This window comes from Ranitomeya variabilis, chromosome 1 (genome assembly GCF_051348905.1).
Source record: "Ranitomeya variabilis isolate aRanVar5 chromosome 1, aRanVar5.hap1, whole genome shotgun sequence".
Taxonomy (NCBI): Eukaryota; Metazoa; Chordata; class Amphibia; order Anura; family Dendrobatidae; genus Ranitomeya; species Ranitomeya variabilis.
This window is the reverse complement of record NC_135232.1, coordinates 162,389,679-162,407,431: the sequence shown is the minus strand read 5'-3', so window position 1 is coordinate 162,407,431 and position 17,753 is coordinate 162,389,679. Positions and strand designations below refer to the sequence as shown.

Genomic DNA, 17,753 nt, shown 5'->3' with positions numbered 1-17,753 from the left:
TCTCCGCAAAATTGCTAAAATTAGTATTTTTGCTCCACTGTGAAATCTGTAGTGTGATCTGTGTTACTAATTTTAGATGCTTTTATGGAATTGCCTGTAGAAGTTTGCAGAGAAGCATTTAACATTTGTGTTTGACAGGGAATTTATGATGGATGTATGGATGTGCCTCTTTAACTATTCAAGAATAGGAAAGATATTTATGGGACCTAATACACCTAACCACGTACACCTGGTCAACACACTTGGTTCCTGTATGACTCGTTTTACTAGTAGGACCTATAATTTAGGATTTTATTTTGCAAGTTTAAATTAAATAATGAAATTTAGTATAAAAAGGAAACCAATAAAAAATGAATATAACTTTTAATTTATTATAGTTAAGAACTCTCCTACCATCAAATATTTATAGAAAAGGAGTAACTACCTTCAGTAGGCAGGATAAAATACAAAAGAGGGCTATCATACCTTAGTAAACCTTATGGTTTCCTTACCTGTCAGCGGAGGTTGGCACCCTAATATGTTCAATATGGCACCCCGCTCCATGATGAGTCTCCCTAAGGACCCTATTACAAACTTAAATCTAAAGTGCAGCACAGGTAGAAAATAATATTCAAACAGTGCCCTGCATGTGTGCCAATATCAGTCCAATATTATTATTATACCACCATCCACAAATTTATAAGCAATGTATAAACATATATCATATAGGAAAACTCGCCCTATCAAGCAGTATGCAATTAACAATGGAGAAAGGATATTCAATCTCTAACACAGCTGAAAAATAGACCCTTCAAAAATCACCCATCAATAAACAGTCGAGGCATAGAAATTATTTAACATCCAGGTGCCACATTTCAATATACATGACTAATTATCATGACTGTGACATGCTCTATATCCAGGGAATCCATGTTCCACACTGAAATCTCAACGTGTTTCCCCCCAAGAATTGTATTGAAGTTCGTCAGTAAGGCATGTTGTCAGTGCAGCATAATCCCGTGGTCACATGCAGTAATGTAACTTTAACATTGAAGGTTTATCCTTAGGATAGGTCATGAATGTCTGAATGGTGAAAGTGCGACATCCGGCACCCCCCCCATCAGCTATTCCTTGTGTTGGCGTTGGTCGGAACTGCTCAGTTATGGAGCTGCACAGGGCAGCTCTGCTGACTGTATAATGATTGTGGCCAGGTACTGCAATTGGTGGAGCTGTGCAGCTTCGGAACAGAGCAGTTCTGGCCAATACTGGGAACATCTGATCGCCTATCCTAAGAGTAGGCCATCAAAGTTAAAATTCATGAATCCCCTTTGAAGGGAACCTGTCACCAGAAATAACGCTGTTAACCTGCAGATATGCGAATAATCTGCAAGTTAACAGCGTTATTATGCTGAATGCAGCGGGGAGAAAATGATCTTTATTCTTCCTGCCAATATTCAGTCATAGTGGCGGGGTCGGCGCTGGTTCAGTCAGCGATCTGAGTATAAAGAACGGTAGCTGTATCTGTGCCCCCAGCACTGACTGACACTGGCTCTACATTGGGGCTCAGCTGTCAGTCATGGCTTGGGGCACAGTTACAGCAGCTGCTCTGTATAATCAGATCAGTGACTGAACCGCGCCGCCCTGCTGACAAATGTTAGTGGGGAGACTAAAGGTCATTTTTAGAGATGAGCCACCTCCCTAGTGTTCGGGTTTGGTTCAGTTCGTCGAACAGGGAGATGTTCGCCGAACTGTTCGTCGAACTGTTCGACGAACACCATCGAACCCCATTGAAACCAATGGCAGGCAAACACAAACCCATACAAACACATGGAAAACACATAGAAAACACTTTAAAAGGTGTCCAAAAGCTGACAAACTGCTCAGAAGACACAACAAACACATGGAAAAGTCACAACTACACATAGTCATGCGAAAAGAAAAGACGTGGAGGAGTAAAAGGAGGAGACACAGATATAGGCATGTCATGCCCTTCTAAAGTTAAGAAAGGCTGGAGTAAAAATCTAAACTCACTCTACCAACACCCAGATGTCTTGACAAAAAAAAAAAAAAAGAAATATCTTTAGGTAGAATGGCGGCGGGTCCATTCAGAACACTTTTCTTAGAAGACGTAGTGGTACCCCCGTTGGGAGTTGTGCCAAAAAATGAACCCAATACATTCAGACTAATCCACCATTTGTCATATCCAAGGGGCAGGTCAGTAAACGACAACATCGACGTGGAACCAAGTACAGTACTTTGTACTGTACCTCCTTTGACGAGGCAATCAGGTGGGTCAAGAAGTTGGGAAGGGGCACCCTAATGGCCAAAACAGACATTGAGGGGGCGTTCCGGTTACTACCTGTGCCTCCGAATAGTGTTCTCCCATTGGGCTGCTTCTGTGAAGGAGCATACTACATAGATCGCTGTTTGCCCATGGGGTGCTCCATATCCTGCTCACTATTTGAGGCGTTTAGTTGCTTCCTCGAATGTGTCGTCATGGACGTTTGTAAGGCGGCACATGTTATCCATTACCTCGACGACTTCTTATGCCTGGGCCCAAAAGATTCGCCACAGTGTGAAAACACACGGTAGTCCACCTGTGAGAAGGAGAGAGCTGGAGGGAGAGTGGACACCCCTGAGCCGAGGGGTTAGATTGAGAAAGAAAGAAGGCGGTGTAGCTTGCTTCATGGGTGGGGTACTCTGCTGTGTAGCAGAAATTGCTACTAGGCCCAAAAGGATTTCCTTGGCCAAATGCCATTAAAAAATAGTAGTTAGGTAAACAGGCGGTGTAGCTTGCTTCATAGGTGGGGTACTCTGCTGAGTAGCACAAAATGCTATTAGGTACAAAACGATTTCCTGGGCTAGATCAGTTAAAAATTAGTAATTAGATCAACAGGTGATGTAGCTTGCTTCATGGGTGGGGTACGCTGCTGAGTAGCACTAAATTCTACTAGGCCCAAAAGGATTTCCTGGGCTAGATGCCGTTACAAAATAGTAGTTAGGTAAACAGGCGGTGTAGCTTGCTTCATGGGTTGGGTACGCTGCTGAGTTGCACCAAATTCTACTAGGCCCAAAAGGATTTCCTGGGCTAGATGCCATTGCAAAATAGTAGTTAGGTAAACAGGCAGTGTAGCTTGCCTCATGGGTGGGGTACGCTGCTGAGTAGCACTAAATTCTACTAGGCCCAAAAGGATTCCCTGGGCTAGATGCCGTTATAAAATAGTAGTTAGGTAAACAGGCGGTGTAGCTTGCTTCATGGGTGAAGTACACTGCTGAGTAGCACCAAATTCTACTAGGCCCCAAAGGATTTCCTGGGCCAGATGCTGTTAAAAATAGTACTTAGGTAAACAGGCGGTGGGTGGCTGGGCTACTCTGCTGACTAGCAGGCACTAAAGGTTTGGAGCAGACCTCTGAATCCCAGGCCATAGTATGAGTAAACAACTCTGCAGACGACCCCGCCCACCTGGAATTGATGATGGCAACGTCATGGAAAACTCAGCAAGGAGACTAAATCAAAGAGTCTCCATTTTTTCAAAAAATTCGGCCACAGACACCACTTAAGTGGCATAAATTTCGCCACAGTTTTTTAAAACGGTTGGTGAGGTGATTTTTGAAAATCATCAAGCTTTTAGTCTCCCCAAGATGACACAGGGGTAGAAAAGTCCTTGCGGTTTCAGGATTTGTTCATCTTGATGAACATTAGTCTGTCTACATTGTCACTGGACAGCTGCGTGCGCTAATCTGTCAGCACACCACCAGCAGCGCTGAACACACGTTCAGAGAGAACGCTGGCTGCGGGGCACGACAAGATCTCCAAGGCGTGAGTGGCGAGCTCAGGCCATTTTTCAAGATTGGAAGCCCAAAATGAGCAAGAGTCCAGTTCCACAGTCATGGCATCGATGTTAACTTGGAGATACTCTTGTACCATCCTCTCTAGGCGTTGGCTGTGCATCAGACTTCTTGTCTCCTGTGGCCTTGCAAAGGATGGTCTGAAAAAATCTTGAAACGATTGGAAAAAATTGTTGTTACCACCAGATACGATGTTACTGTTACGGTTTGAGTGATGACTCGATAGTCCCACGGTTGTCAAGTTACAACTCAGAGATTCACTACGTGCACCACTGGTGTTTTGTGGAAAAGCAGATGTTAGATTCTGTAACAGTCTCTGCTGATACTCCTGCATGCGTAAATCCCTTTCTATGGCAGGAATTATTTTGCCAATTTGCTTTTGTACCGGGGATCTAAGAGAGTCGCAACCCAGTAGTCGGCATTACTTCGGATTCTGACAATCCGAGGGTCATGTTGCAGCTAGTGCAGCAAGAAGGCACTCATGTGTCTTGCGCATCCAGGAGGACCAAGTCCTTGTTGTCTTGGTGGTGGCGAGGTGAGAATCATGCTTCCACTGTCTGCCCTCTCCCCCCAACCTCGCACAACAGAAATTTGATGAAGGTCTCCCTCATCTGATGAGTCTTCCATGCCCAGCGCCAGTTCGTCCTCCACTTCTTCCTCGCCTCCTGCACCTTCCTCAACAGTTTGGCTGCTACCATGTGCCCTCGGTAATCCCTCTCCCCCAGCCTCCAATGCCAGCCGCCTTGGTGCTGCCAACCTTCTTGACCTAGGAGATATGATCCCTTCCGCATACGACTCCTCCTGTTCCTCCTCCTCCTCCTCTTGTTCCACCACCTGACTCCGGACACTGTGTAAGGTGTGCTCCAGCATGTAAATCACCGGAATGGTCATGCTGATAATGGCATCGTCAGCACTAAACATCTTCATTGCTGTTTCAAAACTGTGCAGAAGGGTGCATAGGTCCCTGATCTGAGACCACTCCTGCAGCGTGATTTGCCCCACCTCTTGATCTCGTTGGCCCAGGCTATACGTCATAACGTATTGCACCAGGGCTCATCGGTGCTGCCACAGTCGCTGCAACAGGTGCAGAGTGGAATTCCACCATGTGGGCACATCGCATTTCAGCCGGTGAACTGGCAGGCCCATTGACTTCTGTAGAGATGCAAGTCGTCGAGCTGCGGGATGCGAATGGCGGAAGTGAGCACACAGCGACCGTGCCCTCTGCAGAAGCCCATCTATTCCGGGATAGTGGGATAAAAATTGCTGGACAACCAAGTTCAAAACGTGAGCCATACAAGGCTTGTGTGTGACATTGCCCCGGCGAAGGGCCGCACCCAGGTTTGCAGCATTGTTGCACATGGCCTTCCCTGGCTGCAGGTTGAGTGGAGACAACCATTGATGGAACTCGGTCTCCAGAGCTGACCACAACTCCTCAGCTGTGTGACTCACATTTCCCAGACATTTCGATGTAAACACTGCCTGATGCCGTTGAGCCCTGGTGACAGTATAGTGAGGAGGTGTGCAGGATTCCTTCTGCGCAATTACAACGCGGGTGGCATTACCAGACAGGCTTTGGGTGCAGGTGGAGGACCGAGAGGAGGTTGAGGAGGCAGAAGCAGTGGAGGAACTTCTAGATACAGAGGATCGACGAGCAACTCGTGGGGACGGCAAGACTTGGACAGCAGCCCCTTCTCCTGATGTCGCTGTAGTTACCCAGTGCCCAGTCACCGACATTTAACGCCCCTGTCCATGTCTACTCATCTAGGTGTCTGTGGTGAAATGCACCCTGTCACACACAGAGTTTCTCAAGGAAGCGGTGATGTTGTGTGCGACATGCTGGTGTAGCGCAGGCACAGCTTTCTTTGAGAAGTAGTGGCGACTGGGCATCTGGTACTGGGGCACTGCGACGGACATAAGGTCTCGAAAATCCTCAGTGTCCATCAGGCGGAAAGGCAGCATTTCTGTACCCAACAGCTTGCAGATGGAGAAATTCAACCTCTTAGCTTTGTCATGGCTAGGAGGAAATGGTCTTTTACTTGTCCACATCTGAGGGACTGAGGGCTGGCTGCCGTGCTTAGACGGAGTTGAGTAGGGTTGTTCCCGGCAAACTTCTGGTCTGTGAGGAAGGTGCAGGCGGAGATGTTATGTTGCCTTGATCAAAATGTGGTGTCGATGTCGGAGAGCGCTCAACACCAGCAGGTGTTTCCACTTGCAAATGTCCTGACGACCTGCCAATCACACTGGCTGTTGCGGGTAAAGAGGTGGAAGGTCTGCTTCCAAAACCATGTGCGACTGCTGTCCCCACAGTCACAGAAGATGAAGAGGATGCGGATGCACTTGATGGGGCAGACAGTGGTTGACTCGGCCCACTAGGCCGCATTGTAGCACAGTGAGCTTCCCACTGCAACTTATGCCTCATATCCATGTGACGGTTCATGCATGAAGTACTCAAGCTAGTGATTTTTTGGCCTCTACTGAGATTTTGTTGACAAATCTTACAGACAACATGAGTTGGGTCATCCTTTGCGATGTCAAAAAATGCCCAGGCTATGCAAGGCTTAGAGCCCGTGCGACCTGAAGAGCCACCACGACTTCTGGTCTGAGGCACAATTGGGGTTGAGGATGCAGTTGTTGACGTGCTTCCAGTACTCCGTCTCTGTCCAGGAAGGCTCACCGTTACCTCGTCGTCAGACTCGTCACTAGCATCCTCCTCCACCTCCTCTGCTGACCTCATGGACTGGTGGACTGGGGGCTGACAGTAAGTGGGGTCTACAACCTCATCATCATCATCCTGTGTGTTCTCACACCTGTCGTCCTCAGAGCCAACCTCTTCCTGCCCCGACCGAAAAGTCAAGTTTTCGTTCCAATCAGGTATCTCAGTCTCATCATCATCTTCCTCATTGTCTCCACCAACAGGAGTTACAGTTTGGGAACGAGGGTCTACATTATGCTCAGAACCTTCTTCATCTGGGCCTATATCCGACTCACAAAGATTCTGGGCATCAGTGCAGATCATTTCCTCATCTGGATTCACAGAAGCTCTGGAGCAGACCTCTGATTCCCAGGCTATAGTATGCGTAAACAGCTCTATAGACTCAACCATGTGTGCTACCCCATGCTCAGACGGGCAGCTGGAGACTTGGGAGCTGTGAGGAAGCAAGTGCGATTGGGGTGACAACTCTGAGGACTGGAGTAATTGTGATGTTGAAGTTGACATGGAGGAGAGCCCACTTGAACGAGCACTTGATATCCGTTCAAGCACCTGCTGTTTTTGTGCCTCATCTGGAATTTTTGGCGATGCTTGTAGCGATGGTCGTAAGAAAGGGATCATATCAGATTGTCCACGAGAAGAAGTAGACATCTTACTTTGGCTGGAAGATGGTCTTTCTTCCGCAGATGTTACTGCTGCTTTACCACCTACCCCACGGACACAACCTTTTTTTCCCTTTCCAACACGCCTATTCCCCTTTCCACCAGCAGCAGGATGAAAACCGAGCAGAACTGTTGTGAATTCTGCTCTTGGGCTCCCTCCGGTGGTTGTTAGTGGTAGTGCAGTGGTCTCTGGATTATAGGCCAGGGCAGGTGTTTCTGCTTATTGCAGCTCTATTAGGTATTTAGGTTTGTAGGATCCATCAATCCCTGCCAGTTGTCCATTGTATCTTGGAGGGATTGCATCTCTGTCTGGCTCCACTGCCCTGCTGTCATTTCAGCTAAGATAAGTGCCTAGTTTTGGTTCTCTGTAGCACACATGCAGTGTGCTTTTATGTGCAGTGCAATCTATTGTGTTCTTGTCCAGCTTGACTTGTTTGGATTTTTCTGTCATGCTGGTTTCTCTGGAGATGCAGATATACATCCTATGTCTTTAGTTAGATGTAGTATATAGTATTTTCTGCTGTGGAATTTTCTAGTGTTTTAATACTGACCGCTTAGAACTCTGTCCTATCCTTTCTATCTAGCTAGAAGGGCCTCCTTTGCTAAACTCTGTTTTTTCTGCCTGTGTATGTATTTCCTCTTAAAGTCACAGTCAATATTTGTGGGGGGCTGCCTATCCTTTGGGGCTCTGCTCTGAGGCAAGATAGGATTTCCCATTTCCATCTTTAAAGGTATTTAGTCCTCCGGCTATGTCGAGGTGTCTAGGCCTGGTTAGGTACATCCCACGGCTTCTTCTAGTTGCGGTGTCAGTATTAGGATTGCGGTCAGTACAGGTACCACCTACTCCAGAGATAGTCTCATGCAGTTCCAGGGTCACCGGATCATAACACAGAACTGAGTGGCCAAACTGTGGTACTAGGCCCAAAACTATCAACTGGATTAGATGCAGTGAAAATAGAGATACACAGGCGGTGTAGCTAGCTTCACAGGCAGGCTACTCTGCTGACGTGCAGACAATGCTACTAGGCCCAAAACTATCAACTGGATTAGATGCAGTGAAAATAGAGATACACAGGCGGTATAGTTTGTTTCACAGGCGGGCTACTCTGCTGATGTGCAGACAGTGCTACTAGGCCCAAAACTATCAACTGGATTAGATGCAGTGAAAATAGAGATACACAGGCGGTATAGTTTGTTTCACAGGCGGGCTACTCTGCTGACGTGCAGACAATGCTACTAGGCCCAAAACTATCAACTGGATTAGATGCAGTGAAAATAGAGATTCAAAGGCGGTATAGTTTGTTTCACAGGCGGGCTACTCTGCTGACCTGCAGACACTGCTACTAAGCCCAAACCCCCAAAACGATTTACTGGGTTAGATGCCGTAAAAATTGAGATACACAGGCGGTGTAGCTAGCTTCACAGGCGGGCTACTCTGCTGACGTGCAGACAATGCTACTAGGCCCAAAACTATCAACTGGATTAGATGCAGTGAAAATAGAGATTCACAGGCGGTATAGTTTGTTTCACAGGCGGGCTACTCTGCTGACGTGCAGACACTGCTACTAAGCCCAAACCCCCAAAACGATTTACTGGGTTAGATGCCGTAAAAATTGAGATACACAGGCGGTGTAGCTAGCTTCACAGGCGGGCTACTCTGCTGACGTGCAGACAATGCTACTAGGCCCAAAACTATCAACTGGATTAGATGCAGTGAAAATAGAGATACACAGGCGGTATAGTTTGTTTCACAGGCGGGCTACTCTGCTGACGTGCAGACAATGCTACTAGGCCCAAAACTATCAACTGGATTAGATGCAGTGAAAATAGAGATACACAGGCGGTATAGTTTGTTTCACAGGCGGGCTACTCTGCTGACGTGCAGACACTGCTACTAGGCCCAAAACTATCAACTGGATTAGATGCAGTGACAATAGAGATACACAGGCGGTATAGTTTGTTTCACAGGCGGGCTACTCTGCTGACGTGCAGACACTGCTACTAAGCCCAAAACCCCAAAACGATTTACTGGGTTAGGTGCCGTAAAAATTGAGATACACAGGCCGTGTAGCTAGCTTCACAGGCGGGCTACTCTGCTGACGTGCAGACAATGCTACTAGGCCCAAAACTATCAACTGGATTAGATGCAGTGAAAATAGAGATTCAAAGGCGGTATAGTTTGTTTCACAGGTGGGCTACTCTGCTGACGTGCAGACACTGCTACTAAGCCCAAACCCCCAAAACGATTTACTGGGTTAGATGCCGTAAAAATTGAGATACACAGGCGGTGTAGCTAGCTTCACAGGCGGGCTACTCTGCTGACGTGCAGACAATGCTACTAGGCCCAAAACTATCAACTGGATTAGATGCAGTGAAAATAGAGATACACAGGCGGTATAGTTTGTTTCACAGGCGGGCTACTCTGCTGACGTGCAGACAATGCTACTAGGCCCAAAACTATCAACTGGATTAGATGCAGTGAAAATAGAGATACACAGGCGGTATAGTTTGTTTCACAGGCGGGCTACTCTGCTGACGTGCAGACACTGCTACTAGGCCCAAAACTATCAACTGGATTAGATGCAGTGACAATAGAGATACACAGGTGGTATAGTTTGTTTCACAGGCGGGCTACTCTGCTGACGTGCAGACACTGCTACTAAGCCCAAAACCCCAAAACGATTTACTGGGTTAGGTGCCGTAAAAATTGAGATACACAGGCCGTGTAGCTAGCTTCACAGGCGGGCTACTCAGATGACTATCAGACAATGCTACTAGCCCAAAAGGATTGGCTGAGCTAGATTACACCAAATGCTGTGACTAAAGGCCCCGTCTCACATAGCGAGATCGCTAGCGAGATCGCTGCTGAGTCACAAGTTTTGTGACGCAACAGCGACCTCAGTAGCGATCTCGCTATGTGTGACACGTACCAGCGACCAGGCCCCTGCTGTGAGCCGTTTTTTGGTCATTGAGGTCCCGCTGACATCGCTGAATCGGTGTGTGTGACACCGATCCAGCGATGTCTTCACTGGTAACCAGGGTAAACATCGGGTTACTAAGCGCAGGGCCGCGCTTAGTAACCCGATGTTTACCCTGGTTACCAAAAAAAACAAACAGTACATACTCACCATCTGATGTCCATCAGGTCCCTTGCCGTCTGCTTCCCACACTGACTGAGCGCTGCAAAGTGAAAGTGAAAGTACAGCACAGCGGTGACGTCACCGCTGCGCTCTGCTCTCACTGTACGGCGGCACTCAGTCAGAGCAGGAAGCAGACGGCAAGCGACCTGACGGACATCAGATGGTGAGTATGTACTGTTTGTTTTTTTTGGTAACCAGGGTAAACATCGGGTTACTAAGCGCGGCCCTGCGCTTAGTAACCCGATGTTTACCCTGGTTACCCGGGTGCTGCAGGGGGACTTCGGCATCGTTGAAGACAGTTTCAACGATGCCGAAGTCGTTCCCCTGATCGTTGGTTGCTGGAGAGAGCTGTCTGTGTGACAGCTCCCCAGTGACCACACAACGACTTACCAACGATCACAGCCAGGTCGTATCGCTGGTCGTGATCGTTGGTAAATCGCTATGTGTGACGGGGCCTTAACACTTGCACAGCACTGGCTCAGACCTGCCTGGCAAACAGTGCTATGAACTGCTGTAACCTACCCTGAAAAGGGCTGATATTACAACTAGTCCCAACTCCCGACTCCCTAAACCTATCTCTCAGAAAATTCGCTGGCAGAAAAAGACTGTTTGTATAGCGCCCACAGCAGCAGCGGTGCCGTCTAACACTAAGCTGCAGCAGTGAGGAAATGGTGACGATGGGGCAAATGGCTGGTTCTCATTGGGCAAGGATTGACATGTGACATACACAGCCAATGACACATGCCCTTGCTTGTCTGCATCACATGCACATTGCTGTGTGTGTGCGCACTGCTGATAGGCTGAGAGACTGCACTGCCCCTCTGTAAATGCGGGGGGAAAAAAATGGAGATCGGCGTTATGTCAGCACAGATCTATCCCCCGCCCACTATACACTGAAACAGTCCATTAACAATGATAAACAGTTTTAATGTGCAAATCAAGCTAGGCTTTTGGTGAACGAACAGTTATCGAACAGAAACTCGAACAGCCGAATTTTAAGCAAATTGTTCGGGTTCATTGAACGACTCGAACACCGCCCAAAACAGCTCGAATTTGAAATTGGCGAACAGTTCGACTCGAACACCGCTCATCTCTAGTCATTTTCTCCCCTCTGCATTTGGCTACGTGCAGGCGTCGGGCAGCATAACGCTGTTAACCTGTAGAGTAACCCCATATTAACAGCGTGATTTCTGGTGTCAGGTTCCCTTTAAACAAACTATGATCATGTGAATAAATAGGTTATAGTTTTTGTTCCTTTCTTTAGCTATTGTACAATTGCCTTCAACATGAAATATGTGCTTTCTGTAGAAATATATGAAAGGCATAGTTTCTTCTGTGATAAGACATAATATACAGCATGTCGTGTTTATTTGGCAGCGTTATTCAGGTATTTCTACTCATGTCTTACAGGAACAACCAAATCTCAAAGAAAAATTGCATTTAGATTCAAGAACAGCTGAAACAGACACATTTCTTTGGCACGCGCTTCGGATTTGGCAGCACACTCAAAATAATATTACAAATTTACATGATGTTAGCAAGCATCTTTTCCTCGTAAAGGAACATCTACATCAGGAAAACGGGTTTGTATCAAACAGACTTGATTTCATTGCCTGCAGAACATTATTGGAAATTTACATAGTAATTTAATTTGGCATTTTCAAAAAAATATCTCCTTTACATTGTGAACCTTTCTTCATTTCCCTCAAACCCTTGTTTTTTGTCATCATTTTTACAGTCTCCACCTGCGTACTGATTGAGCATGGAGAGGAAGTCCAGGCTGCAGCTGACCTTTTACTTCCTCTTCATGTTCAATCCATACGAAGGCAGAAACAATGGCGCCAGCTCTGCATGAGAGCTCCTGGACCGCGAGTCTGACACCGCAGAAAAGGTGCCAGCAAGGCAGGAGAGTATAGTTTTTTTTATTTTATCAGGGCCAAACATTTAGTTAAAGCAGGGGTTGTCCTAGTAGTGGACAACCCCTTTAATATCAGAACAAAAACTATATAATGAGCTTCATGATATGGGTTTTCCTGTGTGAGCAGTGAATGCAAGGCTTACATCACCAAGTGTAGTGGTAAAAGTTGGATGATGTGGTATAGAGTTCGCCACCAGTGTGCTCTGGAGCAGTGGAAATGTGTTCTATGGAGTAATTATTTTTATTTGTCAGTCTGATAAACAAGTCTGAGTTTGGTGAATGCCAGGAGACTATTACTAGTACTAGGGTTGAGTGAAACGGATCGGACAAATTCAAAAATCGCCGAGTTTCGGCAAAGTCGGGTTTCATGAAATCCGACCCGATCCTAGTGTGGGATCAGCCATGAGGTCGGCGATCTTCGCGCCAAAGTCGCATTTCATATGACGCGTTCAGCACCATTTTTCAGCCAATGAAGGAGGACGCAGAGTGTGGGCAGCGTGATGACATCTTAGAGAAGGGCATGACAATGATTGGCTTGCTTTCTGCGGTGTCACAGGGGGTATAAAGGGGCGTGCACGCCGACCGCCATTTTACTTCTGCCGATCTTAACATAGGGAAAGGTTGCTGCAGCTTCATCAGAAGAAAAGGTATAGTTAGGGAGGGAAGATTAACCCCCAAACCGCTTATGCTGTAGCGATTTCCACTGTCCAACACCACCTTTTTTTTGCAGGGACAGTGGAGGCTATATCTTTGTGCATCAGCTCTGTAGCCTATTAGGCTGCCTTACAAGGCTCCCTGATAGCTGCATTGCTGTTTGCACGCTGCTGTGCAAACCAACTGCTTTTTTAAAAGCAAAAATCCTGTTGCTCCTTTCTGCACAGTTATCTTTTTTATTTGTCCATACTTTTGTGTGCAGCAGTCCTTTGTATTGCTGCCATACTTGTCCTGACGTCATTGTAGGGAGATTGAAATTGTACTACAGTCCTTGTATTTTTTCATATATCTTCCAGCCACTTTCTGCCACTTACATTGTGTTGTGTTATACACTGGGCCTGAGTTTTGGTGCAGTCTCCCCCCCAAAAAAGGGAGATTCAAATTGTCACAAAGTGGATATACGTCAGTTCTGTTAGTTTGTCGTATATCAGCCAGCCACGTTCTGCCACTTACATTGTGTTGTGTTATACACTGGGCCTGAGTTTTGGTGCAGTCTCCCCCCCAAAAAAGGGAGATTCAAATTGTCACAAAGTGGATATACGTCAGTTCTGTTAGTTTGTCGTATATCAGCCAGCCACGTTCTGCCACTTACATTGTGTTGTGTTATACACTGGGCCTGAGTTTTGGTGCAGTCTCCCAAAACAAAAGGGAGATTTAAATTCTCAACAAGTTTATATACACCTTCTACCTTGTTTTACAGTACCATATAACGGTTGTTATTTTGGTTAGATTTTCCCAAAAATGAGGAAGTCTGGTGGATGAGGCTGTGGGCGGTCGTTGCCTGCTGGTACTGATGGTGGTGGTGGAGCATCTGGTGGTAGTAGGAAAAGCAAAATAGCACCTAAGGCTGGAGGTGTTGAGCCAGCATCATCGTCTGGCTACACAAGGCCGGAGCAGCAGGAAAAAGTTTTGGCTTTCCTTGCTGACTCAGCCTCTAGCTCTTTCGCCTCATCTTCAGAAAGTTCCAAATATAAAAGCAGCGAGTCGTCAGTGGATGCACCCGGTCAGGAACAAGACGTTTCCTTGTGTCCTTCACCCAAGCCAAAAGTGCAGGATGCGTCAGGCGACACTACAGGTTACTTCATGGAGCTCTTTACACATACCGTGCCTGGGTTAGAAAGGGAAATTGTTAACTGCCCATTACAAGATGAATCGGACATGGAGTGCACTGATGCACAGCCACAGCTAGATTATTATGCTGTTCCATTGACTCAGATCACTACATTGCCCTTGCAGTGTACTCAGCCAGAATCTGACCCTGATGAGACTATGGTGCCCCGTCCCGAACGCTATAGCACCTTACACGGTGACACAGAGGAAGGTGCACATGACATTGAAGAGGAGGTGATAGATGACCCAGTTGTTGACCCAGATTGGCAGCCATTGGGGAAGATGGTGCTGCTGCCAGTAGCTCAGAAGCGGAGGAGGATGATCCGCAGCAGCCATCTACATCGCAACAGCTGTCATCTGGCAGGCCAGTATCAGGCCAAAAACGTGTGTCAACAACAAAAACAGTTTTAGGACAGCGTGGCCCTCTGGTGAAAGTAGCACAGCGTGCAATGCCTGAAAAGGTATTCCATAGTAGGAAGAGTGTAGTGTGGCAATTTTTTAACCAAGATCTGAATGATCAGTCAAAAGTTATCTGTAAGAAATGCTCAAAGACCTTTAGCAGAGGGAAGAATCTTCAAAATTTAAATACTATGTGCATGCGTAGACATATAACCAGCATGCACTTGCAAGCCTGGACTAACTACCAAATGTCAGGTACCGTTGGTGCACCTGCTCAGAATGAAGGTAGTCAGCAACGCTACATTGCTTCCCTCACTGTAAGCCCACCGGTTAGGACACCACCAGCAGCAAATGTGGATGTATTGTCACAAGGCCAAAGCAGTCAGGAAATCACAAGGTTTTTGGTAGGAAACATTGTATGTGGGCCAACATCAAGAATGCCATCACGAACCCTCTCTCAATCCGCCATGTCCACCACCACCACCGCTAGTTCCACCATATGAATAAAGCTAGGAGAACCCGGAGCATGATATAAAAAATGCTTTATTAATACAAAAATTAAGAACAACATCTAAGTTACTTCCTTGAAGAAGCGGCGCTTTCCAGCCTCGAAACGCGCGTCGGGGTCGTTATTCTGGCGGGACCCCGCTTCTCTGTCTCCCCCCTGGCTCCGGTAAGCTTAATTAGGCTGACTCTCTATTTTTATACATTGATCTTTGGGCATGGCATTTAAGTTACTGACTTGCTGGCCGCCGCACCAGGTTATACTGCACAGAAGGGGCCTCTGATTTACGCTCTTCTCAGGACTATTGTGCAGTATGGGGATTTCAGAGGGGTGGGGTTTCTTTCCCCTGATATATGTGACTCATGGCAATTACTATGCACCTTTAAATGTTACTGATAGATGTTGTTCTTAATTTTTGTATTAATAAAGCATTTTTTATATCATGCTCCGGGTTCTCCTAGCTTTATTCATGTTTTTTGGAGCAATTTGATGTGTCTGGTCATATATAACACACATGTGTTTGTCCCAGACTAATAATATGATTTTGGGATCTGCGATATTACTAGTTCCACCATATGCAGCTCTCCAGTCCAGCTCACCCTACAAGAGACTCTCGTTAGGAAAAGAAAGTACTCATCCTCTCATCCGCGTACACAGGGTTTGAACGCCCACATTGCTAGACTAATCTCGTTAGAGATGATGCCCTACCGGTTGGCTGAAAGCAAAGCTTTCAAAGACCTGATGGCCTACGCAGTACTACGCTGTGACCTACCAAGTTGGCACTTCTTTGCAAGAAAAGCCATCCCAGCCCTCCACCAGCATGTCAAAGACCGCATTGTCCATGCACTAAGGCAATCCTCCTCCTCCTCCTCCAGAAGCGAAAGCTCGTCCACAGAGCGCAGTCACACGACCACTCCATCCGCAGCTGCCAGTGTTGCACATGAGGTGTCCCATTATCGAACAGCTAGTGGTAAGCGTCAGCAGGCTATGTTACAAATGAAGTGTTTGGGCAACAACAGACACACCGCGGAAGTACTGGCCGAGTACTTGCAGCAAGAAACTCAGTCATTGCTGGGCAGTGTACATCTTGAGGCAGGCAACGTGTTCAGTGATAACGGAAAGAATTTTATGGCTGCCATAGCCCTTTCAGACCTGAAACACATACCTTGCCTGGCTCACACCTTGAACCTGGTGGTGCAGTGCTTCCTGAAAAATTATCCGGGGTTACCAGCCCTGCTCCTGAAGGTGCGAAGACTTTGCTCGCACATTCGCCGGTCACCCGTATGCTCCAGCCGTATGCTGAAGCATCAGCGATCGCTGAATCTTCCCCAGCACTGCCTAATAATCGACGTTGCAACAAGGTGGAACTCCACACTGCAAATACTTCAGAGGCTGTGCGAACAGAGGCGTGCTGTAATTTATTTGTGGGAGGATACACATACACGGGCAGGCACTTGGATGGCAGACATGGAGTTGTCTGGTGTGTAGTGGTCGAAGCTACAAGACCTCTGTCAAGTCCTTCAGTGTTTTGAGGAATGCACACGGCTGGTAAGTGCAGACGACGCCATCATAAGCATGAGCATCCCACTAATGCGTCTGCTGATGCAAAGTTTGACGCGCATTAAGGAGCAGGCGTCTGCAGCTGAGGAGGAGGAAAGCCTTGATGACAGTCAGCCATTGTCTGCTCAGGGAACTCTCCTGGACGAGGTGGCGGACGAAGAGGAGGAGGATGATGGGTATGAATATTTATGGGAGGAGGATGCTTCTCAGGGGGCAATAGAAACTGGTGGCGTTGCAAGGTCAGGTACAGGGTTTTTGCGGGACACAAGTGATATTGATTTGCAAGAAAGTGCTCCTCAACCCAGCACAAGCAGTGAATTGACACCTGGAACATTGGCCCACATGGCTGAGTATGCCTTGCGTATCCTAAAAAGGGACCCCCGCATTATCAAAATGATGACCGATGACGATTACTGGTTGGCCTGCCTCCTGGATCCACGATATAAACGAAAATTACAAAATATCATGCCACATGAGAACCTTGAGCAAATATTGGCTACCAAACAAGCAACTCTTGTAGACCGTTTGGTTCAGGCATTCCCAGCACACCGCGGCAGTGATGGTTCTCACACGAGCCGTAGGGGGCAACATGGCAGAGGTGTTAGAGGTGCACAAATCCAAAGTGGCGTTGGACAGAGGGGTTTTATGACCAGGTTGTGGAGTGATTTCGCAATGACCGCTGACATGACAGGTACTGCTGCATCGATTCAAAGTGACAGGAGACAGCATTTTTCCAGTATGGTTAAGAACTACTTTTCCTCCCTCATCGATGTTCTCCCTCACAGGTTATTCCCCTTTGATTACTGGGCATCTAAAATAGACACCTGGCCTGAATTTGCAGAATATACATTACAGGAGCTCGCTTGCCCTGCTGCTAGTGTGCTATCCGAAAAAGTCTTCAGTGCTGCTGGTTCAATACTGATGGAAAAAAGGACACATCTGGCTACCCAAAATGTCGATGATCTAACCTTCATTAAAATGAACCAATCATGGATTTCAAATTATTTGGCCCCACCTTCCCCTACTGACAAGTAGCTTGCCTGAAAAATGTCTTGCTTTTGGCCTCCTCTTACTGACTGCTTCAATTCCTCCATTTGCAGCTGCTGAATGTCCACCATAGGCCATTTTTATACCTCCCTAAATGGGCTGACTCCCCTCACAGAGCCGTAGTAACCACCTGGCGCAAGCACCCGTGCGAGTGCCGTTT

General features: G+C 47.1%; 1 protein-coding gene across 4 annotated transcripts in view; it reads left to right on the top strand.

Annotated features, from left to right (window-relative positions):
* TMEM232 (transmembrane protein 232) overlaps window positions 1–17,753 on the top strand; it is a 435,959-nt gene that overhangs the window by 132,403 nt on the left and 285,803 nt on the right. For all 4 annotated transcript variants that reach the window (XM_077290225.1, XM_077290199.1, XM_077290207.1 and 1 more), the window contains one exon: window positions 11,751–11,923. In XM_077290225.1, the coding sequence (XP_077146340.1) occupies window positions 11,751–11,923 (173 nt within the window). The remainder of the gene's footprint in view (window positions 1–11,750; window positions 11,924–17,753) is intronic.